Genomic DNA, 25,008 nt, shown 5'->3' with positions numbered 1-25,008 from the left:
GGGTGAAGATACACAAAGCTACTAGTAGCAGCTACATAAATGGTCAATGATGATAATTTACTGATACTTGTCTTTATGTGTGTTTTAGCAGAGACAATTCCCAGTCTATGGCAGGGTATTTTCTGCCATTTTGTAGAAGTGTAGCTGCTTCTAGTAGCTTTGTGTGTCTTCACCATTACTTACACTATACAGAAATAGGAGCCATAGCCGATAATTATATGAAAATCTATTAAAAGTTCCAAACACCTACTATTGTGACCCTTTAGCTGTTGCCAATTCAGCGGTCATTGTAAATTTCACTTTTGCACATTAGGTGGTGCTATACTCCTTCTTATACTTTCTTTTATTATCGCAAAAGACACAAGATTACACATATGAAATGTACTCCATGTCTTAAAAATCATTTTATTTACCTTACAAATGATAAATATTTTGTACAAATGTTTCTCATCTTAATCTCTATAAAAAAATGAAACTTTGCCATACAAAAATAGCTGAACTATATTAAAATGAACTGCAGAAAATGAAAGAGGCACGTGGTATAGTCTTGTTTCACATCCAATCGCACATTATAGGCTCCACAGTCAGGAATGGGGTAATGGAATACCTTGGGAAACAAGTTCACAGTTTATTTTAATACTGGGTTACTCAGAGGCCTTACTGGAGTGTAACGAAAGCCTGCAATTGAGCCAATAAGGCACTTCCAGGGGCAGGGAGTACCGTTTCTAGTTTGTAGGATATCTAGGAGTTAAGGCACATTGCAGTGCTGCTCAGTTATTATGCAATAGGAAGAGGGTAGAACGGACTCCTCTCGCTATTAGCCGGAAAAGCAATGTTGGCAGTTGTGCGTGGGCTTTCCTTCGGAATGTCTCAGGAAATCCTAAAGCTTCACAGTATAAGGCAACTCTAAGGTGGCAAGGCTGTTGACATCCCACGAGACATTGGGCCCCATCCCAAAGTGTTTGGATGGAGGTGTAGTGATCATAGTTGTCCCAGAAACACATTGCTTTAGGTCTCCTCATCCCATAGGCAAAGCTGTTTCTGTGCGACATAAAAGTGGAAAGTGAAAGCTTTTTGGCAGCTGCGGATGCCACACCTGTATGAAGTAGTCTTGACAGAGGAGTCCCGATTCTTGCAGTATTTTAGGCTACATGGGATCCACTCGAGGCTCAAATGGTATGAGCAGATGCAGGGTTTCCAGTCCTGCGGGCAGAGTTTGCACGGATGCAATGAAGGAATGGAGGAGGGCTGAGGAAGAACTTCAAACATGGATCCATCAATGCCTAGAGAGAGAGAGAGGAAGAGAGAGAGAGCAAGGTTAAAAAAAAACTTACCTAACATTCTGCATAGTCACCAAACCAATAATTAATTTTAGATTTGCTGAAGCTACAGCATTGATGCGGCTGTTTATGGATTAGTAGATTGTAAGTGACCTGCCACCAGGTATTCCTTAAAGGGTGAATAGAGATTTGACGGCTCTAGACTAACCCCACCACGCTATACCCGTGTTCAGCTCCTTGAAGCTCTCTGTGCTCTGCCACCATGGTCCCCTCTGTAGTTAGATCCAAACAGGCGGCACTCCGGATAAATTAGAAGAGGTTTATTGCAGCAAAAGGGTTAACTACACAGCCTTACGCGTTTTGGAAGAAAGTTCCCTTAATCATAGGCATACAAAAGGATATTCATCACTTCCTTAAAGGGATACTGTCATGGAAAAAAAAATTTTTTCAAAATGAATCAGTTAATAGTGCTGCTCCAGCAGAATTCTGCACTGAAATTCATTTCTCAAAAGAGCAAACTGATTTTTCTTATATTCAATTTTGAAATCTGAGATGGGGCTAGACATATTGTCAATTTCCCAGCTGCCCCAAGTCATGTGACTTGTGCTCTGATAAACTTCAATCATTCTTTACTGCTGTACTGCAAGTTGGAGTGATATCATCCCCCTCCCTTTTCCCCCCCCAGCAGCCAAACAAAAGAACAATGGGAAGGTAACCAGATAGCAGCTCCCTAACACAAGATAACAGCTGCCTGGTAGATCTAAGAACAGCACTCAATAGTAAAACCCATGTCCCACAGAAACACTTCAGTTACATTGAGAAGGAAAAACAGCAGCCTGCCAGAAAGCATTTCTCTCCTAAATTACAGGCACAAGTCACATGACCAGGGGCAGCTGGGAAATTGACAAAATGTCTAACCCCATGTCAGATTTCAAAATTGAAAATAAAAAAATCTGTTTGCTTTTTTGAGAAATGGATTTCAGTGCAGAATTCTGCTGGAGTATCACTATTAACTGACGCGTTTTGAAAAAAACATGTTTTCCGATGACAGGATCCCTTTAAATAGTTAACCTCACAGTGACCTCTGCTGGACTCTATGTAGATCATCAACCTGTAGTGTTATAATTGTCAATGCTATTGATATTATGTAACCAAAATGTTTTTTTTTATTTAAAAACCCATCATTTATTAGTGTGTTAAAAGAAACAAGGCAAAAAAAAAAAAACACCCTTAATTTAGGAAAGGCTTATAGTTAGCACCTCCCCTGTTATACTTAAAAGAATAACTGCTGAAAATGTATAATGTGAAGGGCATCAAGACTGGGAGGAACTTACTTGTAAACAGACTAAATTACATATAGGCAAACAGGTGGTTAAAAATATTAATATAAATATGTAAGATCATGCCCAGAGTTAAGATCCTTAGTGTCCAGCTTGAGAATCCAAAAAGCTTCTGTTAAGTTCAGGGGGCGCAAATTATCCCCACCCCTAAGAGGCTTCATAGATTCCAGGAACTAGTTGAAGCCGAACTTAAGGAAATAGCAACCAACTTACCTAGACGTAGAGGTGATAATATATCCACAGAAGAAAGGAGGGCACTTAAAACCTTGAGAGACAACCCAGATATTACAATCTGCCAAGAGCCTAAGGGTGGGAGTGTAGTTGTTATGAACACTAAGGGGGTTATTTATCAAAGTCTGAATTTATCTCAATATTTTCTGCTACAAACACCGATCACATCCACTCGGCTTTTTTACGCTTATTTATTACCTTTCCCTGAAAATTTGCTTTGCGGGAAAAAAAAGAAAAATCAGATTTCCACAAATTTTTCGGACTCCTACATCCGATTTTCAAGATTTTTTCGGAATTACTCAAAAACTTTGGGGTACTGCCCGAAACCCAGTGCACATCAAAAAATCATTGGGATTCTCCATGGATTTATATGCAACCTCGACAGGTCTGAGATGCTGGATTTTCAGATTCAAACTGAATCTGGGGGTTTATTAAATTCCAAAAAATTTGTGATTTTATAATAGTCATATTTTATGGAAAAAAAAAAATCACAAACTTTTTTGTGATTTTTGCATTCGGAGTTTAGTAAAAAAAAACCCTAAGGATTATATAGCAGAGGCAGACCGCCTATTGAATGATATTGATGCATACAGGAAATTACCCTCTAACCCCCCCAAAAAAAGCATGTTTCTTATGAGATATCTTTGGGGGTGCTGGATTCTCATGACAGGGACTACCTGATTTGTCGGCATCTAGCGACGCCGATTTTCCACCACCTCTCAAAAATCCATAAATCCTAGACTTCACCTGAAGGGAGACCCATTGTGGCTCATCCAATGAAGGTTTAGCTGACTGGTAGGACTCGTTTAAAACCCCTGGTTTGGCACTTACATTCCGTCCTGAGGGATTCAGGTCACTTGTTAGAAAAACTAAGCAATATCCCATGGATGGACACTTACTGTTGGGGATTCTATGGACGCCAAGTCCTTATATTCATCCATACCAAAATCACAGAGATACTCGTGCAATCGGGACAATATACACAAGATTTTATTAACTACACTTTATTGGTTTTGGAGTTTTTACTCACACATAATTTTTTTCACTTCAATGGGTTTCTACCTCCAGAGATGTGGACCGCGATGGGGGCACCGTTTGCCCCCGCCTACGCCAACTTATACATGGGCTGGTGGAAGCAGCCCCACATTTTTAGATGTGACAACCCCCATTGAAAACACATCATATGGTATGGTAGCTACATTGATGACCTTTTATCGATTTGGGATGGATCACGGAATTCCATTCAAGATTTTCATATGTACTTAAACAGAACTCAAGGCGAATAGTTGCCATCCAAAACACACGTTACAAAGTATACCGTATGGTCAATTTGTTAGATATCGCAAGAATTGCAGTTCAGATAAGTCCTTTACTGATCAATCCGGGGGAACTGTCCGATGATTATACAGAAGGGGTTATCCAATGAATCTGATAAGGGAATTGTATGATAAGGCCAGACAGGACAATATACAACCGAAGTGATGAATATCCTTTTGTATGCCTATGATTAAGGAAGCTTTCATCCCAAAACGCGTAAGGCTATGCTGTTGCAATAAACCTCTTCTAATTCATCCGGAGTGCCGCCTGTTTGAATTGCTGTTTGGATTCCTTAAAGCAGGGATCCCCAACCTTTTGAACCCGTGAGCAACATTCAGAAGTAAAAGAAGTTGGGGAGCAACACTGGCATTAAAAATGTTCTTGGGGTGCCAAATAAGTGCTGTGATTGACCATTTGGTAGCCCCTATGTGGATTGTCAACCTACATTGAGACTCTGTTTGGCATTACACATGGTTTTATACAACCAAAACTTGCCTCCAAGTCTGGAATTCAAAAATAAGCACCTGATTTAAGGCCACTTAAGAGAGCAACATCCAAGGGGTTGGAGAGCAACATGTTTCCCACGAGCTACTGGATGGGGATCACTGAAGGGTAACTAAAATGACACAACCTATTCTATTATTACAAATGAGCATCATCAAAGAGCTACTGTTCACCAGCTGTTTGTCGGCAATGCTGGACTGCAGGCTGCCCTTTAAAAAAACCCTCCAACAATGGGATCTTATCCTGCCTGGCCATCAGCAGCAGGTAAATACAAACAAATGAGGCTCCAAGCTGTTTTTTGTTCTGTTTGCAGGCCCTGAGGTGTGCTTTTTTTTTTAAGGTTTGACGAAGAAGGAAATCTACAGTTGGGGGGTGCAAAAGGTAAACATGATTGACAGTAACCACATCACATTGCTAGTTTTGTATGAAATGCATCCATTCCCCCCCCCCCTAAAAGTTTGTTGCTCTGTGTCATGTTACCCCAAAACTATTTACTTGACAGTCTGTGTGCCTGAACCAGAAATATGGTTATAAACATTTATTTATTAAAACAAACAGGTTTGAAATACCCTTTGTTTCCTTCAAACATCGTTCGAGGGTTACACCTACCACTGGCTAAGAGATAAGGCTTTATACAACAACTATTCAGTCAATAAAAAGCCCCAGGCAAATGCAGCCCCATGCAAACTACTCTGGGAAAAGCAGACCAGCAAGTTTTTATTTCTGCTGGGGTGACAGTTAACCTTTTGCTTAACGTGCACACACCCTTTCCCACACTGTATCAAATTGTTATTCTGGGGGGGGGATCTACTAATTTACAGCTTATCTGTCAGCAATCTACAGTTCTTTCGATCTATGTACTATGTATGAGCCATGGGCAGCCAGCTGAGGTACAGAGCACATTACAGGCTAGTGCTCCTCAGTGTCTAGTGTGTAACCAAGCAGAAATAGTAATGCCTTGAACGGTAACTGCTCTGTGAAACTATAATAAAGCTGCCCATAGCATAGGTACTATTTTCTAAGCATGTGCACCTATAACAATTTCATGCAAGAGCAAGCAATCTAGCCAATGGATCCAAAAGGAAAACTGTAGTGCCAATAAAATACTTATAAAGAAAGGAAAATTTTGAAACTTGAAATGAACTAGCGTACGCCATTTTAGGCACAAATGCTCAGTTCCCCAAAGTTTGCTCTGTATTAAACTGATTATTTAGAAAGATTTTCTCCTGCTAATAACACGGTTGTTTAAAAAAGACATTTTTGAGTCTGCTGGTTTAAAGGAATATGATGGAAAACATTCTCCGATTATGTATCTGCCTCCAAATGGGATCTATGTGCACCAGACACACACAACTCACAGCCAGTCGGTCTTAACATGACTTCGCTTACCTCTCTCCAGCCACAATCGGACATCTTCTTGCCGTGTGTAGATAGCCTCTTTAGCCTCAGCACAAATATTGTGGATGTGGGGGGTGAGTTGCACCCCCTTAGTAAAATTAATGGCCACATCCATCTGTAGAGTGTCGGTGCCTCTCATCTCCTCTGCCTGGCGCACTGCATGTGGGTTTTTCTGCAAATAGGGACCAGAGCATTAGCAAGTAATCCATAGAAATGTGTTATTTAGAAAAATCATTCACAGACAGTTGTGTTCAAAATAACAGCAGTCCTACATCTCTAACCTGACCAATGCGCTAGCGATGGCTTTGCCGCACTTCGCCAGACGTAGTTTCACCAGGGCTGTGAAAATTCACAAAGATCCGAAGTTGCGCACAGGTTACCAAACGGTTGCGAAGTTGAGCTTGCGATAATACGATAAGCTACGCTAGCGATGCCTAATTAGCATACAGCGTGCAGTTAAAGTACAATGGACGTATATGCTGCAGCAACTACATTACACTACACAAGGCCAGGGAACCTTAATAAAATTAAATAGAGGTCTTATATTGCCCTACACATGTGCCCACTGTATAGTTTAGGTGCCAAATGTAAGGGGGAAGAAGGGTACCCCAAAAAAAATCCGATCTTTTTCAGCCTATCACCCAGTAAAAAGTAAAAAAACACCAGCGTTTTTTGGGACTTTGAAAAATGTTCAACTATTTTTGAAGAAACGCCTATCTACCGTATATATGCGAGTATAAAATGTGCTGAAAAAGTCTACCTCGGCTTATACTCAGGTCAGCGGTACCCGACCCGAGTAGCTGAGATTGCAGTCACTTTTAATCATTCCTATACCAACAGTACACTTGGGGAGAGACTGCAATATCCCACAATGCCCTCTGTTGGTTATATGAAAGAATAACAGTGCGCCCTCTGTTGGTTATATGAAAGATTAACAGTGACTGCAATATCACACAGCGCCCTCTGTTGGTTATATGAAAGATTAACTGACTGCAATATCACACAGCGCCCTCTGTTGGTTATATGAAAGAATAACAGTGACTGCAATATCACACAGCGCCCTCTGTTGGTTATATGAAAGAATAACAGTGACTGCAATATCACACAGCGCCCTCTGTTGGTTATATGAAAGAATAACAGTGACTGCAATATCACACAGCGCCATCTGCTGGTTATATGGAAGAATAACAGTGACTGCAATATCACACAGCGCCCTCTGTTGGTTATATGAAAGAATAACAGTGACTGCAATATCACACAGCGCCCTCTGTTGGTTATACGAAAGATTAACAGTGATGGCAATATAAAACAGCACCCTCTGCACATGGTAGTGGCACAGTGGGACAATGCACACAGTAATCTATTTGGCAATTCTCTGTCACCATCAACTTTGCAAAGAAGTCCGGTTGATCGCTGGGGGGGTCGCTTTGGCAGAATGTGCGCTGCTGAGAGACAGGGCTGTAGTTGTGTCTAGGCTTATACTAGAGTCAATAAGTTTTCCCAGTTTTCGTAGGTAAAATTAGGTACCTCGGCTTATACTCGGGTCGGCTTATACTTGAGTATATACGGTACTCTTATTGCAATTCGCCTGGTCTGAGCTGGCGAAGTCAAGTCTGGCACAAGAGGTAACGTTCAGTAAAATGCGCAAGTTAGTGAATTAGTGTAGTTACGTCCCTTCGCCAGAGCGCAACTTCGCCTGGCGTTAGGGTGCAAAGTAGCGCTAGAGTATGTCTACTTACGCCAGCACCCGTTAGTAAATCGGTGAAGTGGCAAAATGACATCACACTGGCGAATTTTTGCTAGCGTTAGCCACTAATTTGCCCCAATATTTCTACTTCGCAAATATTTTACTAGTAGGCATAGTAGCGTAATAGAAAACCAACAGAAATTGAATATGCAGTGTTCCCAATGCATTTGAGTGTATTGAAATAAAAGCTATTATAAGGATTTTGAACTTTATTCACTTTTTCTTTTTTCAACACACGGCTATTATTTTGAACGTGGCTGTATATTTTTGTAAAACAGTAACTGAGGTTCAAATGATAATAAAGACACAGAAAAGAGGCTTGGGAAAAATTACTTTACCAAGAGAGGCTATAAATACAGGATAACAGGTTTCCATATAAAGTATCCAATACCATTACTGTTATTGGGGTGTCCCCCACCACCCTCTTTCACAGACTAGTGCCCCAAAGCGTTGGACTTTTCTCACCAGATCCTGCACTCCAGCTCTCATGCTGGCGATACACTGCACCTTCCTTTTTTTTTTTTTTTGCATTAACCTTACAAACTGTATGTATATAGTGCAGACATATTCCATATCATATTTGGTGTGTGTGTGTGTGTGTGTGTGGGAAAGGAAATGTATAAAGAGATTTTTTACTTTTGCAAGAAGTTTTGCAAATATGTGTAGAAAGTGATTGTGTAGGATATGATTTATAGATAAATGTGAAATTGCGTACACTTTCATGCGTTTTTCATCACTGCCAAAATCATTTTGAAATTGGGGTGTAAGCCTTTACATAGATTCAATATGTAAATAGCAAAAAAGGCATTTAAAAATGTTCATTTTCTGTGGGGTGTGCTTCCGAAATGGCAAATTATACCAAACTGTCCATGAATTGAAAGTAAAAGCCCATCTGCTTAATGTTTGCGATTTACAGAATGTAAGTGAATGTAACCTACATTTTGGTGTATGTGGAGCTGCAAGGAGAGCTTTTATGAGCACTTACAAGCGGCATTTACATATAAATACAAGTGCAACGTCATTCTACAGCAACAGAAGCTCATACTAATAGCTTGCAATGAGGAACACATATTGTGAGTGCACAGAACACACAGTAACAGCAACCAGAGCCAGCAGTTGTTGGTAATGATAGCCAAATTTACACTGCTTATAGCCCATAATTATCCATCATATAATAAATCATCTGCAGCTAATTATTCAGAGAAAGCATACCCAAATGAGCACTTAAAGAGTGCAACTATAAACTGATTTAACAGCAGTAACAGGGAGTCATCATGTTAACAACAAGCACTCGCGTTTGCCTATGGGATCATTCTTATTTGCTTCCATGAGGCTGAATGGGGTGTCTGTATAACCTCAGGGAGTTAAGCCTGCAGCAAAAACGAGGACCAATTTCACAATACCCTTAGTATGGGATGTGAGACAGACTAATATTATGGGCCATGTAGTGTATCTGTAGCTACAGTATGTGTGTGTGTGCATTCTTATTGCCATGCTAGGAAAGTTCTCTGTAATACACAAAAGCCATCAATATCATGTAAAGTATTACCTTATAAACGGCTCTTAGTGATGTCATCAGTTATAAATGAAGCTTTGTGATGTCAATTTTTGTCACATGACTCACTTAAACTTGTGTATTATAATAAATAAAGTACAACTTTTTGGAAAATATGAGGATATTAGAAGTAACCTCGGAGTTCCATGACCTGTATAAAAGAGCATGGAACTCCTGTGACTTATAATACACATATAATATACAAAAGCCATGAATATCTTGTAAATTATATCCTTATTAACAGTGAGTTCTGATGTCATCAGTTATAAACGGTGAGTTCTGATGTCATTTCTGTCACATGACTCACTAAAATGTGTGTATTATAATAAATACAGTACCACCAGTTGCAAAATATGAGGATATTAGAAGTTATCTCGGAGTTCCATGACCTTGGGCCTCGTGTTTTTATATGGTCATGAAACTCCTCAGTAACTTATAATATCCTTATATTTTACAAGAGGGGGTACTTTATTCACTATATATTTTACAACGGGGTACTTTAATCATTATATATCCCACGTTAACTGCTGATCCTTTGGTGCTTTCACTAACCTCTGCATCTGCAAACACACACCACCTATGAATATTTTTTTGTACATGGCCGCACTCCTCTCCATTTTTTTATTTTTTTTATTTTCATCCGATCCTTAAAAGCTTCTCTCTTAAAGCATATTTAAGAGCAAGCACAGATGCCACCAACAGATGCATAACTCCGCCATCTAAAGGTGGCCATCTTTCCTGGAAGATTGTTCGTTTCAATACACACGTGTAGAGCTGAATAGCACTGACAATGGGGGATTTTCAGGTGCCTTTATAGGCGCCAATCAAAATTTCCTAGCCAGCCCGATTGATGAGCCGACCGATATCCAAGTCTTCTGCCGATAGAGTCCTGGCCGGGTCCATTTTTTTGGAACCCGTACCTGCAATCCGCAACCCAGACCTGCAACCCGCATTCTTACCCGCTTGGATCCGCTACACGACCAGCTAGTACCTCATCTGCAACCCGGACCCGCGGCCCGCTGACCATTAAGAATAAGGAAGTGCTGTCATTGTAAACCAGAAGTGACATCATCGGAAGTAGGTGTGATCAGAAAAAAAGGGAGAACCGGAAGTGCCGTCATTGTAAACCGGAAGTGAAGGAGTAAACAACCCTATGGAGAAGACCAGCGGCCTGACCCGCAACCCGCATGTGGAACTTCTACCCGCAACCCACAGGATACCGCAGGTTTTTGCGGGTAACCCGCGGGTACCCGACCCGCTGCAGGACTCTTATCTGCCGATATCAGTCAGCTCGTCTCCCACCATACAAGCACCAAATATCGTACTAAATTTGTTTTGTACAATATTATCGGAGCATCTATGGCCACCTTTACTTCCAAATGGAGCTGAGAATATAAACAAAAGAAGTTCTACTAAAACTTTGGCAATTTAAAATTGTAGCCTCAACACATGTAGGTAAGGAAACATACAACCATGTGTATTTGCACAATACGCTAAAACACACAATGTAGTCGTATTTTACTTTTAAGAAAATGACCAGTCATTATACCAAGGGCAACTTTAGTCACATGACAATCTGTTCACGAGGATTGTTTTTCTAACAATTCTAAGATTCACTCATTCTGTCCTCAAAACATCCCGTGAGCTGCCATAATGAGTTTAATCTCCATCCTGCTAGATTCTGTGTAAAGATATCGAAAATCAGAGTCATCAACAGTTCTTAATCACTCATCGCCTGGAAAATGAACTGCAGCCAAGCATCGCCTGCACAGATATACAAGCTAACAGCACTAAATTCATGTTTTATATGCAATTACACATCCTGTTCAGATGCACTCTGTAGAAAATTAATTATTGTGGTCTTGTCCTTAAGGGCATGAAACCCCTTTTTATGAATAAATATTTGATCATTTCTGGAGTACGCTCAATGTACAAACATAATCCCATTTAAAAAAAATTTTTAATCTAAAGCACAAATCGAACTTTGGGTCAGTGTTGTTATAATCCAATGAAGAGAAAAGAATAAAGAAAAGAAAAAACAAGCCAGGTATGTCCATTACAAGACAAGAAATAAGGTACAAACCCTTTAAAAGGAACTGGTAATTTTTTTTCAGGTGGGAAATGAGAAAGTGCCCCTTGGTGGCGTAACTAGAGTGCGCTAAGCACCCCTGCAGAAAATCGGGGGCCTGGCGCACTTCCGATCCCCACCAGATGTCACATCTTTTACTCATCTGACTGTGCAGACAGGACCATTCCACTCTCTCCCTCTTGGTATTGGCTCCTCTAAAGTTGTGATTACCCCCCCAGCTTAAAGGGGTTGTTTAACTTCCAAACATTTTTTTCAGTTCAGTGGTTTTCAGAATGTTCACCAGAAAAAATTACTTTTTCCAATAACCTTCCATTATTTATTTCTTACTGTTTTTCCAAAATCTAAGTGTAAAGTTGAATGTTCGTGTCTCTGGTGTTTGAGTCTGGCAGCCCAGTAATTCAGGTGCATGTAATTCAGGGTAGAGTCCTGCAGCGGGTCGGGTACCCGCGGGTTACCTGCAAAAACCGGCGGTACCTTGCGGGTTGAGGGGAGAAGTTCTGGGTGCGGTTCTGCAGGTCGCGGATCTTCTCAATTGCGATATTTACTCCTTTTTTCTGGTCACAGCTACTTCCGATGATGTCACTTCCGGTTTACAATAAAAGCGCTTCCTGGTTCTTGATGGTCAGCGGGTCCGGGTTACGGGTGTCAGTTCCAAGCGGGTAAGGGTCCCAAAAAATGGACCCGCGCAGGACTCTAATTCAGGGCCAAATTACAATTTTGCAACATTTAGTTGATACATTTCTCAGCAGCATCTCTGGAGTATTAGCAACTATTGTATCAATTCTAACAGCTGCCTGTAATGAAACCCAGAGATTCTGCTCAGCAGGGACAAAGATAAGAAATGTATCAACTAAATGTATCTATTTAGAACAGTTTACAGGGTCGGCGACCCCCCCTCCCAGAGCTGCTTTAGAAGGTGGAAAAAGACACTTTACACTTCAATATTAGAAAAACGGTAACACAGAAAATAGAATGTAATTGGAAAAAGTCGTTATTTCTGGTGATCTATCTCAAAACAACTAGTCGTTTGAAGGTGAACAACCCCTTAAAGAGGAAAAGCCTATATAAGACTATATCATCTACTGTATATTCTTCTAGGCTATTAATGTCAATGTTTAATATTTACAGTTCCATACCTCCCAACGGTCTCGTTTTTCACGAGACAGTGCCAATTTTGACAGCTCAACCTGCAGTCCTGGATTGTCACTGAAATGTCCTGACTTTCTCTCTGATCTCCTGTACTCAACAGCCAGGAAAAGATACAAAGTTCCTAAAACTGAGGCTTTTGGCAGAGAGCCCAGAATGGCAGGTTCACTTAGATAGATTTGTAACAATTTAAGATAAGCAAGAAACAATTGTAACTATTTTTGAAAAACAGGTCTCTTGGGGAAACTGACTTGCAGCTTATAAAGGGCAATTCACCTTCATTAGAAAAACTGTAATAACACAAAACCTGAACCCTAAAACCCCCAGATGTGTTCAAACTTTCCATAACCTGCCAAATTTTGTAAAAAGGATGTGGTATTTAGGGGGTGTGACCATAAAATGCAAGTGGTCCATAAAATGTTCGCCACTCTATGTGCGGTAAATGTTTTTATCCCTCTTTCTATTTTTCAAATGTTGGGAGGTATGTCGTTTCCTTCTGGTGCTGTGCCATACTTGCATCACAATGCCATGTTCATTTTACAAAATTTGGCAGGTTATGAAAGTTTGAACACATTTATGTGGTTTTTATGTGTTATTACAGTTTTGCAAATGAAGGTGAATTGCCCTTTAAGCTGCAAGTCACAGTTTCCCTAGGAGACCTGCTTATCTTAAATTGTTACAATTGTTTCTTTGCTTATCTTAAACGGTTACACAAGTTTTAGAAACTTTGTATCTTTTTCTGGCTGTTCAGTGCAGGAGATCAAAGAGAAAGTCGGGACATTCCAGTAATTTGGGACTGCAGGTCGAGTTAAAAATCGGGACTGTCCCGAGAAAAACAGGACAGTTGGGAGTTATGTATGTCCTCCCCGCAAAAACACACTATGCATACATAGAGAAACATATGAAAATATGAAATATTTACTGCATATGCCGTAATACACACACACAAAATAAATCAAGGCTGTTATAAAAATGCCAGTAGGGATGTAGGGCACACTTTTTCTGTATATACAGTAGGGATGCACTGAATCCAGGATTCAGTTTTAGTATTCGGCCATTTGAACGTTTTTAGCAGGATTCGACCGAATGCTTAGGGGCAGATTTATCAAGGGTCGAATTTCGAAGTGATAAATACTTCGAAATTCGACCATCGAATGGCTTTACTTCGACTTCGAATATCGAAAACGACGTTTTTTTCACTGAATTTGACCGCTTTGCGGTCGAAGTAAAATCGTTTGATCGAACAATGAAATCCTTCGAATCAAACGATTCGAAGGATTTCATCCATTGATCGAACGATTTTTCTTCGACTTCAAAAACCTTAGAAAACAGCTCTAGAAGGTCCCCATAGGCTAACAATGCACTTCAGCAGGTTTAATTTGGTGAAGTATTGAAGTCGAAGTTCTGTTAAAGAGACAGTACTTCGAATGGTCGAATATTCAAACTATTTTACTTCGAATCGAATTCAAAGTCGTAGTATCCAAAAAATTACTTCGAATTTCAAATTTTTTAACTTCGAAAATTCCGTCAAATTCACTTCGACCCTTGATAAATCTGCCCCTTAAAATCATGACTTTTCATCACAAAACAGGTAGAAAGTAAAAAAAATGTTGCCTCACGCTTTCTCTCCCCTCACTGATTTGCATATGCAAATTAGTAGGTGGATTCAGTTTGGGTATTCAGACGAATCTTTCACGGAGGATTCAGGGGTTCAGCCGAATCCAAAATAGTGGATTCAGTGCATCCCTAATATACAGAAATGCAGGCCTATCTATGGCTCACAGGATTTTTTGACTGCGACTGCAACACCGGAGGAAAACAGAGGAGGTTTAAATTCTGCTTGTCAATGCTTCCAACAGCAATTCAATAAAAGGTAAATCCTAAAAAATTGCTTATATTGCTCAGAACACTCTTCTAAGCACTTTTGCAGTTTATGTGAATTATTTTTCTTTTCCATTTCCAAAATATTAGACAATTTAGACAATTAAAAACTGCTAATATAATGCATTTCTGCCATTTTGGCCAGCTACAACCAGGAAGAAAACACTAACCGAGAAAATAAAGGTGTTGTGTTGTTTTGCTAGAGAACTAGAGAAACATCGGCTGAATTTTCTAACTGAGATTTCTAAGCAGAGTTTCTGAACCCACTCACTCAGTGCTCTGACCTTGGATTCATAAGCAGACAGGCTTTCCTGGCAGCCAATTCTTCATATAAACAACCAGATGGGTTTAATAAAAATGAATCATGATGTCTATTCTGAAGAAAAATCTTTTTCCGTACATGTGCATAGATATAATTAGCATCTGGTCGTAACTTCACTATTCAGCTATGTATTCGGAGTGAATATGTACAGGGGAAAAACTACATACTAAAAGTTATATCAAAGGTCCCTTTAAGGTAGGTTGTTGGACAGGATGAGCAGCAGACAACACTGTAATAATACCTGCCAATATATTCCTTATTACCTAACTGGTCTGGTACTTTAGTTGGGATGTCTTGGGGCTCATGAATGAATATTCCAATGTGTAAAACTTACAACATGCTTTTTTCACAGTCAGTGAAGTTACCGAAGTACTGCTGTACTTCTTAAAAATAGCATATTTGCAATGGTGTGTATTTAAAAAAGTATATATAGTATATGTGACAATGAGGTAAATATTCAGGCCATCATCTAGTTCAGCAACATCCTGCTGGGCGATGACAATAAAACATCAGGGCAGTGCTGGGTCCAGGAGCAAGTGTTTGTCTCCTGCTCACACATTTGGCAGGCAATAGTATATGAAACTGAGCAGTCAACAGAGGATATGCAGTGATACCTGGACTCAGCACTGCCCTTACTGCTCCTGATGTTATGTTGCTATAAGTCAATGCCCAGCAGGATGTCACTGAACTAGATAATCACTTGAATCTTGAATATACGTAGCCAGCTATTTTTTTTTTTAAATTAACCTCATTGCAAAGCTGCTAATTTTAGAAAGTATTACAGTACTTCTGCAACTTGACTCAGTTTGAACTTCCACTTTACATTTTAAAATGAATATTCCATAGAACAAAAAAACAAAATCCCTTTGCCTGAGGGTAAAATAAAATTGCTAGTCAGTGGAGTCTAACCCAATAGCAAAGATAAAGTATTGTACCTGTTAATAGCCGAGAGGTAGAGCATAATCTTAAAAGAAGATCATCATATTTTTAATTTTTCATAGCACAAAACACGTGGCCTGATTTTTATTAATTTTAAGTGGTTTTAAAATTAAACTCAAAACAAAACAGGAGAAGCTGCAGCCACAATATCTCTACAATAAAAAAAGAAGGGTTTAAAAACACTAAACGATAAAAAATACTAAGTATATAAATTAAACCATTAAAGGAGTAGTTTACCTTTAAATTAACTTTAAGTATGATGCAGATAGTGATACTCGAAAACAATTTGCCATTGTTCTGTTTCCTAGTTTTTGTGGCTTTTTTAAATTATTTAGCATTCTCTTCACCACTTCTCCAGTTTGCAGCAACTTGGTTGCTAGGGCCTGCTTTACCCTAGCAACCATACAGTGATTCCAATGATAAACTGGAACATGAACACGTGAGGGCTTGTATAAACAAATAATAAGGAACAGTAGCTATAAAACTGTAGCCTCACAGAGTAATAGATTTTTTGACGGCCAGGGCAAGTGACAACAACAAATGGAAAAGAAGAATAAAAAAATTAAAGCAAAATGTAAAATTGCAATAGAAATTCTATAACTAATAAGTTAACTTAAAGGCAAATTACCCCTTTAGTACATAATAACAGAAAAAGATAATACAGCCGTGGCACATAGCCAACACCATAAAATGCATAAGATCTATAATCTGGAAACCCATTATCCATAAGGCACTGAAAAATAGAATGCCATCTCACCTGCCGTAGTTTAGCCATAGATTCGCTGGGAATGATCTCATTGCTCTGCAGCCGGGTAACAAAGCACAGGGCCTGGAACTGACTCTGTCCCCTCTCCAACTCTCCAAGGATCAAAACATGGAAAATCTTCACGTCCTGGAAGAGAATATTGCAGATTAAAGCTTCTGCAAAAATCTATTTACCTGAACTGTAATGGACAGAACTTTGAACTATAAATGGAACAGCCGAAAAGTAAAGCCTCCAAACGCTTCTCTCACAGAAATTGGATAAAGTTTGTGAAGACTTTCCATCCGCACAGTTCTTGTGGATACTCAGCAGCTCAAAACATATATCCCAATACCAATTCTGAGATTCAAAATTGATATAAATGATTTTTATCTGCTTGATCCTTTATATCACAGCAGTTAAGAATCCGCTCACCGTTGGTAGTAATTGGCCCGGGTGCACCTGCCCCGAGCCCTGCGTTTATTACACAGTCCTTCCCACGTTCTTTCAAACAGTTGTTTGTATTCACGAGTAAATATATAAAAGGATCAGCTTACCCTCTCCACGGGGTGACCCGGGTGCAGCCGCCCCGAGTCTGTCGCTAAGGGAGACGTTTCCAACTATTCACATCCAAGTCGGTACAGCGCACTCCAAGGTCAAAGAGGATCGCTCAAATAAGTTGTTGATTAAAAATTCATCCTTTATTGGTTACATCAGTTTAAAAGAAGAAATGCTAACACATGGTCTGACGCGTTTCGTAACTATGTACTTCATCAGAGATGAGATGAGGATGATGTCTAAGCAGGCAAATCACTGGTGTTGCTGATAGAGATGCACCCAACCCTGCATTTTAGGGTTTGACTGAATCCAGGGTTACAGATTTGGCTGAACACCGAACCAAATCCAAACCCTTCCTCAGCATCAGAAGTGCAGAACACGCCAATTTTTTTTTTCCATTATATATGGTTTGGATTTGGTACGGCCAGTCTTTTTTATTTGGCAGAATCTGAATCTTGTTAAAAATCTGGGATTCACTGCATACCTAATGACTACCACGTACTATATAAAGCTAAATTAATAATTTGCATAGAGAAGAAGCCATCATGAAAGACAAAAGCTAATTATCCTGCACCTCTGGAGGGACTACATACAATGGAGAGAAAGAATTACACTTACATACCCTGGCCGTCCTATCGATGAGAATCCCCCTTCTTTTCTATAGGGACTACAGACAAGTCATTATTTAAATGGTTACACTGGAATGAGCACTGGTTTACCCTTTACTGTATATGCCTTTTTTTGCTCATACTAAATCCATTGCAAACATTGTTCTTTCTTTTGACAAGTAGCAAGGTTGTCAAAAGAAAGAACACACCCAGAAGAACAAGCACAGGCATCTTGCACAAATAAGGAACACCATACTACTCATTAAAGCAGGTTAAAAAATTGGGCACTAACCTTATAAAAATGGGGTAGCATCGCTCTCTATCAAACCTACCAACAGATCAAGAGATACCAAAAAGAATTTGGATTGTACAAAACAATGTAACCCAATATGTAACTTACCTATTTAAATTCAGCCCTGTAAACAGTGACATTATACGACAGGTCCCAAAAAAGAACTGGAGCTTGTCCTTCTCTAGAGCTGAAATCCCCACTGCCCAAAGCGTTCTCTAAATACGCTACTCCATGATCACATCTCTTAAAGATGTTCTGAAGGCAGTTAGGTGGCATTCATAGTTAAATAAAATATTTCCTGTGCTGCATTCCCAGCTTGACTTGGTGGCTGGCATCCGGCAGTGAGGACATCCGCTGGATTTATAATCTGCTTCACCATCGCACACAGACACCCTACCAGTTACTCTGAAAACACTTTGCTATGTGATAGGGTCAGTTTTAAGAAACAATTCACGGCACTGGTAGCCATACTAAATTTCAGATTTCAAAGAAAAAACTGCCATTATAAATAATTGGAATCATTGTACTTATGGCATATAAAAGCAATGGCAGCAGTAGTTGGTAACTTGGCTCCTATGTATTCACATGCATATAACATTCATCTAAAAAATCACCATGTGTACCATTGCCCTATTAGGATATTATACTTCTGAATTACAGATTACTACCAACCTCTATTTGATTTTACCTGCTACAGGAACATGGGGAGGCACATTTATCAAAGGTCGAATTTCGAATTCATGTGAGTTTTTTTAAACTCTAATAAATTCGAATATACTGAAAATTCGATTGGAGGGTTATTTAATTAAAAAAATGGAATATCTAAAACTCGCACGAATTTTACGACTTGAAAACTTGAATCAAATTTGAATTGAATTCGATTAAACTCGATTTGAGTTTTTTCTCTGAAAAAAACTTGAATGTCAGGAAGGCTAGTAACTAGGGTTGCCACCTGGCCGGTAGTTTACCGGCCTGGTCGATAAAAATGATCCCAATGTTATTAATTGGGAAAAATATATAGGAAGGCTGGTATTTTTTTCAAGAAAACGTGGCAACCTTATTAGTAACATGCCCAAATTGGTCCCTGTACCTCTCCCATTGACTTAAACATGAACGCAGCAGGTTTTAGGTGGCAAATAGTCAAATTTGAATTTTTAAAGCGCCAGAGTTTGATAAATATCGAAATTCGAATTAAAATTTGAATAGAGTCACAATTCGAATTTGAGAGTCTGGACCATAAATAAAACTAGAAAATTTGACCCTTAATAAATCGACCCCTTGAATTTGTATTTCTGCAACATATGGAGTTCAGACGACTCCTTATTTAATCATGGGTATTCTCATTTTTTTTCATTTATTTATGGGATTATTTGAAAACGATTGCTTTTTAAACCTTGGAGGTAAAGTTTTCCAGTACAACAAAATGATCATCTTTTTCCAGATAGCACACATACTAAAAACTGAAATCAAGCCCTTATCCTTGAATAATAGGACCCCCCCCCCCAAAAAAAAAAAAACTAGCTGTACTTATGTCTCTGTCAGGTTTGTGAGAGTAATGCAGTTAAGATTATTGACCTTTACAAAGTTATCAACTGCAGTATGCATGGATGGCTACACTTGGTATGGTCATTATCTTTGGTAAGCAATGTTGCTAACAAGCAAATGGTTGGGGATCACTGGTTTAGGCTGACCTAACACTGACTGACCTGAGGCAACCAACTAATATCTATTGTACACAGATATCGGTAAGGATTTTCCAGTCAACATACATGTACCAAAAAGCTTACAATATGTATGTTTTTTAGGTGAATGTATGGACAGTCTTAGACCCTGCCCCAAAGGTATTGAATTATCTTTAAAGGAGTGAAATATTACTGTCTACATCATACTAAAAGTTAACTGAAAGGTGAACAATCCATTTAAAGAACTGACTCACTGGTACTAAATAGAGGCCCCTTAGCTTACTACTATAAGTCACTGGTGTTTTAATCAATCCGGTTGCAGTTGGTCATGCCAGACCGAAAATCTTGTGGACCTGTATTTGTATTGTTGTTGGTTAAATGCCATCAGCAAACAGAAAACAGATATTCTGCAAGGCCAATTTGAGGGTAATATCACTAGAAACAAATGCAATTTCATTGGTCATGCAGCCTCATGGACTATCCCTTTGCCGTATAAATTCAGGGGCACACCTGCCCTGCAAGTTACCAGAGGTGGGGAAAAAAGGGCTGTTTATTATCCGGAGATTCGGATCTTATAGTGACATTGCAGTAGCTGCAAAAATCTCCCGTTATAATTCTGCTTTGATATGACACACAACTAGTGATGGACAAATAGTTTCGCCAGGTTTCACTATGAAAAACACTCATACCCCCATATGTAATAAAAGGTGCTACATTTGCCCAGTAGCAGTAACCCATAGCAACCAATTAGATGTTTGTTTTTAAACAGGTGACCAGCAAATTCTACCTGCTGTTTGGTTGCTACGGGTTACTTCTCCTGGGCAAACGTAGTGCCTTTTTCTACATAACCCCAATAGACTCTAATGTATAGTATAAAAAAATGCTGCCTGAAAAAAATGCCCATTGACTTGAATTTAGTGAAATCTCATTGAAAGTTTGTTGAAGAAAAGGGTTACATTGGCAAACCCTTCTTCACAACAGAATAATAATTTAAAGGAACAGTATCAAAAAAATGATAGTGTCTTTAAGTAATAAATAAATAAATAAATAAATAAATAAATAAATAATGTAGTGTTGCCCTGCTCTGGTGAAACTGGGGAGTTTGCTTCAGAAACACAACTATAGTTTATATAAACAAGCTGCTGTGTAGCCATGGGGGCAGCCATTCAAGCACAGGACACAGTATAATAGATAAGCTATGTAGAATCCCATTGTATACTACAGATCGTATCTGTTATCTGCTGTGTATCCTGTGCCTGTTCTCCTTTTTCAGCTTTGAATGGCTGTCTCCATGGCTACACAGCAGCTTCTTTATATAAATTATAGTTTTACCAGTGCATGGCAACATTAAATTATTTTTTTTTTCAATTTTTTATAGTTTTAAAAACACTTTCATTTTTTTGGTGTTTCTATTCCTTTAATAACTGTTTTACCACGTAAGAGGCAGGAGAGAGGAAAAAAGGCAATATAAATATTTATAAATATAAGAAAAGAAGAAAAATAAGGTATAGAATATAGAGAATAATGCCACAGATAGATAGCATGGATATAATAGAGTGAATAAAGTACCCCCTCTTGTAAAATATAAGGATATTATAAGTTACCGAGGAGTTTCATGACCATATTATACGGGTCATGGAACTCCGAGGTAACTTCTAATATACTCATATTTTACAACTCGGGGTACTTTATTTATTATAATACACAAATTTCAGTGAGTCATGTGACAGAAATGACATCAGAAGTCACCGTTTATAAGGATATAATTTACAAGATATTCATAGCTTTTGTGTATTATAAACAAATATTCTAGACTAAAGAAAAGGAACAGCTATTCGTTTCCAGCTTGATTTAATAAAGGCCAGACTCTGCTAGGGAGAGTTCCTGCCACATCACTCTCACAACACATGGAGCAAACTCACAAGCTGCACATGCGTACAATACCCACAGCAACAGATGCATAACAAAAAACACATACACCAAATTTAAGCATTCCATCCCTAACTATATTACACGGAGATGCGGACACTCCCTTAAAACTTCATGTATGATAAGTTTGCTAGGTTTCTTATTGTCCCCACTGTTCTGCATACAGTTTACTTACATTCACCCCCACATAATGTAATCTGTGGGGGGGTGCTACCCTGAATTTCCCATTATTTTTAATGATTCTGCCTGCTCCACTATTTAGACAGAGGAGAAAAGTAATTTACGTTGTGGTCTGCATTATAATAGAAAATTCATATGCTATAATCATGGAAAGGATTCTAGATACACAGAGGCTGATGCTGAAGATATGTCTGCAGGCTTTGGCAATATTAAATACAAGTCATTAATCCATAGTTACTAATTACTTCCTTCACAAACAAGTTAACACAAGCTTATTCAGTACGTATTATTAAAGGTTCGGGACCTGTAATCCAGAATGCTTGGGACCTGGGGTTCTCCGGATAACAGACCTTTCTGTAATTTGGATCTTATCCCTTAAATCTACTAGAAAATAATGTAAACATTAAATAACCCAATAGGCTGGTGTTCCTTCCAATAAGGATTGGATCAAGTACAAGGCCCTGTTTTATTATAACAGAGAAAAAAGAAATATATTTTTCAAATTTGGATTATTTGGATAAAATAGAGTCTATGGGAGACGACCACTCCGTAATTCGGAGCTTTCTGGATAACAGGTTTCCAGATAACGGATCCCAAACCTGTATTATGCACCCTTCCCTTAACCAGCAAGTGTTTCCACTAGATAAACATAATTTTCAGATTTCCTATCGTACCAGTGATTATATGGATAGCAGGGACCCACACTATTTCCCCAACTGCTAGATAAACGGAGATAAAAGTTCTTGCCATTATCTACATGTACTTGGCATGGCACTGCACATATTTATTAGTTTTCAAATTCATTATTCAGCAAATCCTGCAATAATCTCAGAGATGAGTCAAGGCTCAGCATGCTCTGGGCAGAGACAGCAGCCCAGCACCTTGGGTTAATTGCTGCTAGCAGTAACATATGGTTTGTTCACCTGAGCAAACACAGGGATATAAAACCTGAGTGCAAGCTGGGGCAGGTGCAACAGACAGACTAGAAGTTACCCTGCCTGGAGTAACACCATTGTAAAGACAAGAAAACACTGAAAATGTCATGTTGAGTGAGATGGGGAGGTGGACATGATGGATCTGACCTGAATTGTTCTCTTTTTAGAGACAAAACAAGGGGACACAAACAATTTCCTAAGTCAGAAAATGAAACTGCAATGCCTGTACTATCGCTACTAAACCAGATGATCATTCGCTTGTACAGTATTAACAAATTGAGGAAAGTTTCCCTGCTCCCAGGGGTCTTGGGAATATTTTCCTCATTAAAGAAGGGCAATGCCTGTTTCCTGAGTCCCCTTGACTTAGTATGCAATCTCTTGTTCAAAAATTGCTTTGTAAACTACAAACCATAAAGTTACCCTTTGATAATTTAATTTATATTAACAATTTCAAAGCTGCCCCAACTGTCACCCTCCCTTTTCCAGTATTCCCCAGTCATTTTTTTCCAGGATTTCTTGCCCTTTGTTTCTGATAAGGCAGCAAAAAAATAACATCAATGAAGCATTATCAGTGGCACCCATTTCTTATTTATGGCACAGTACTATTATAGGGACTTTCCTCACCTGCTTGAAATCTGCAAGGTAAGTGACAAACGTCCCATCAGTTTTTCGGAATTCTAGTGTGATAAAGTCTTTGTCACTGTCTGCCTGAAGGTTCTCTTCTGTTAACTGCCCGTCCTCCAGGCGCACAAGGACCTTTAGGTCAGCGAGGCAGGGCAAGAAGCACCCAAACAATAGTACCAGCAGCCACAAGAACCTCCTGGAGTTGTCCAGAGGAAACATCACCAGACAGAAGGTGCCTGGGCAGAGGAGGTGTGCGTGTCAGATGTACTGAGATCTGAGAAGTAGAGGAAAGCAGAAAATAAGCATAAAGTAAGAAAGGGAAATATTAATTGTGATAACTTAATACAGTTTAATAATACAGAGAATACAGTTTTGATTTTGATTTCAAGGAGAAAAAAGTAAGGAAAGTGAAATGGAGCTGCAGACACTGGGCAAATCAGACAGAAGACAGAAGCAAGGGTATCGACAGGATGACAAGAGTGACAGAAATGAGGATCTAGCGAGGGGTAACGGCTACAGATATCCAACAGACACCAGGAACTACAAACTGGAAAAAAACACAAAAAGAAGTGAAACAGAAAGCTGGGAGGGAACAAGCAAAAAAGGAGGGGGCAAGCAAAAAAGAGAAAAGGCAAAGAGAAAGACAATGAGCAGTAGGGAGACCGTGTGAGAAATCCCACTATTCAGAGACTGGCACAAGACTGCACTTACAAAGCATGAAGGTGCTAAAGTGGAATCTTAAGTAAAGACTATGTCTCAAGCTGAACACTAACCACCTAAGAACAATTTAATAATGATTAATTGAAGTTTATTTAAAGGAGACATTAATGTGTGACAGAGAGAGGGGCTAGTCCAGAAAACAGAGAGAAATTAGAAATGAGAGTGTCTGACCTGCTCCCAGGCAAAAGTGACAGTCAGCAAATCACATGAGCACAATTAGAACTCGGGCACAGCACAGGAGGAGTCAGGGGAAGGAGTCAGGCTAAAGTAGGGTGGCAGGGTTGGAATTAGCTATCAGGGGGCCCCAATCTGATAAAAAGAAAATGTGGCTGTTGTTGTACTACTACAACTACTAGAATTCTGGCAGTTGTTTTGCTATTTGCAGTTTAACAATAACTGGAGGGCTACAGGCTGGACACCTCTTGTGGAAGGGATTATGTAAATCGGGGAAAACCAGTGCTCAGCCTTCCAGCTGCTATTATTAACCCTTATGTATACATCACTACATGTTACACAGCACTTTATTGGGACTTTATTCAATGTTTATTAGCCTTGTAGGAAGGATGTATAGAGTTGCAGTTGAACAGCACCTGGAGAGTTACAGACATTGCTCACATGTATAAGAAACATATCTTTCATAGATATTTTAATGGGGGGCCCAAAGAATAAACTCTGCCCTGTCATTAACTCAGCCCTGTATGGAACAGAGAAGAGGAAAGAGAGAAAGGCTGGGGCAGAATGGAGGGAAGGAGACAGAGGCTGAGAGACTAGCAGAGACAGCACAATGATGCCAGCGATACTAAATGCCTGAAGCTGACCTCTTGCTCCTAATGGGTCCCGAGCAGTCAGGGCTGGAAGTCCAGAGCCAGAGGCCTTTGCTGCCCGGGCAGGACAACTGCTCCTCTCTGTCCCGGTCCCTGGGGATCACTCAGCCTTCTTGCAGCATCAAGGGCTAAGTTCCAACATGAGCCCCCTGGGGAACCCGGCTC

At 39.5% G+C, this 25,008-nt stretch overlaps 1 protein-coding gene across 1 annotated transcript; it reads right to left on the bottom strand.

The window, feature by feature from the left end:
• Positions 1 to 385: 385 nt before the first annotated feature.
• On the bottom strand, positions 386 to 25,008 carry oaf.S (out at first homolog S homeolog). Its single transcript, NM_001092197.1, is given in 5 exon segments — positions 386 to 1,283; positions 6,062 to 6,242; positions 16,507 to 16,641; positions 23,300 to 23,573; positions 24,838 to 25,008. Coding segments are annotated over 4 exon segments (810 nt in total). The 5' UTR covers positions 23,519 to 23,573; positions 24,838 to 25,008; the 3' UTR covers positions 386 to 1,008.

This window comes from Xenopus laevis, chromosome 7S (assembly GCF_017654675.1).
Source record: "Xenopus laevis strain J_2021 chromosome 7S, Xenopus_laevis_v10.1, whole genome shotgun sequence".
In the NCBI taxonomy this organism is placed as follows: domain Eukaryota; kingdom Metazoa; phylum Chordata; class Amphibia; order Anura; family Pipidae; genus Xenopus; species Xenopus laevis.
Note: the sequence above shows the minus strand (reverse complement) of the source record. Positions and strands in the feature narration are given on the sequence as shown.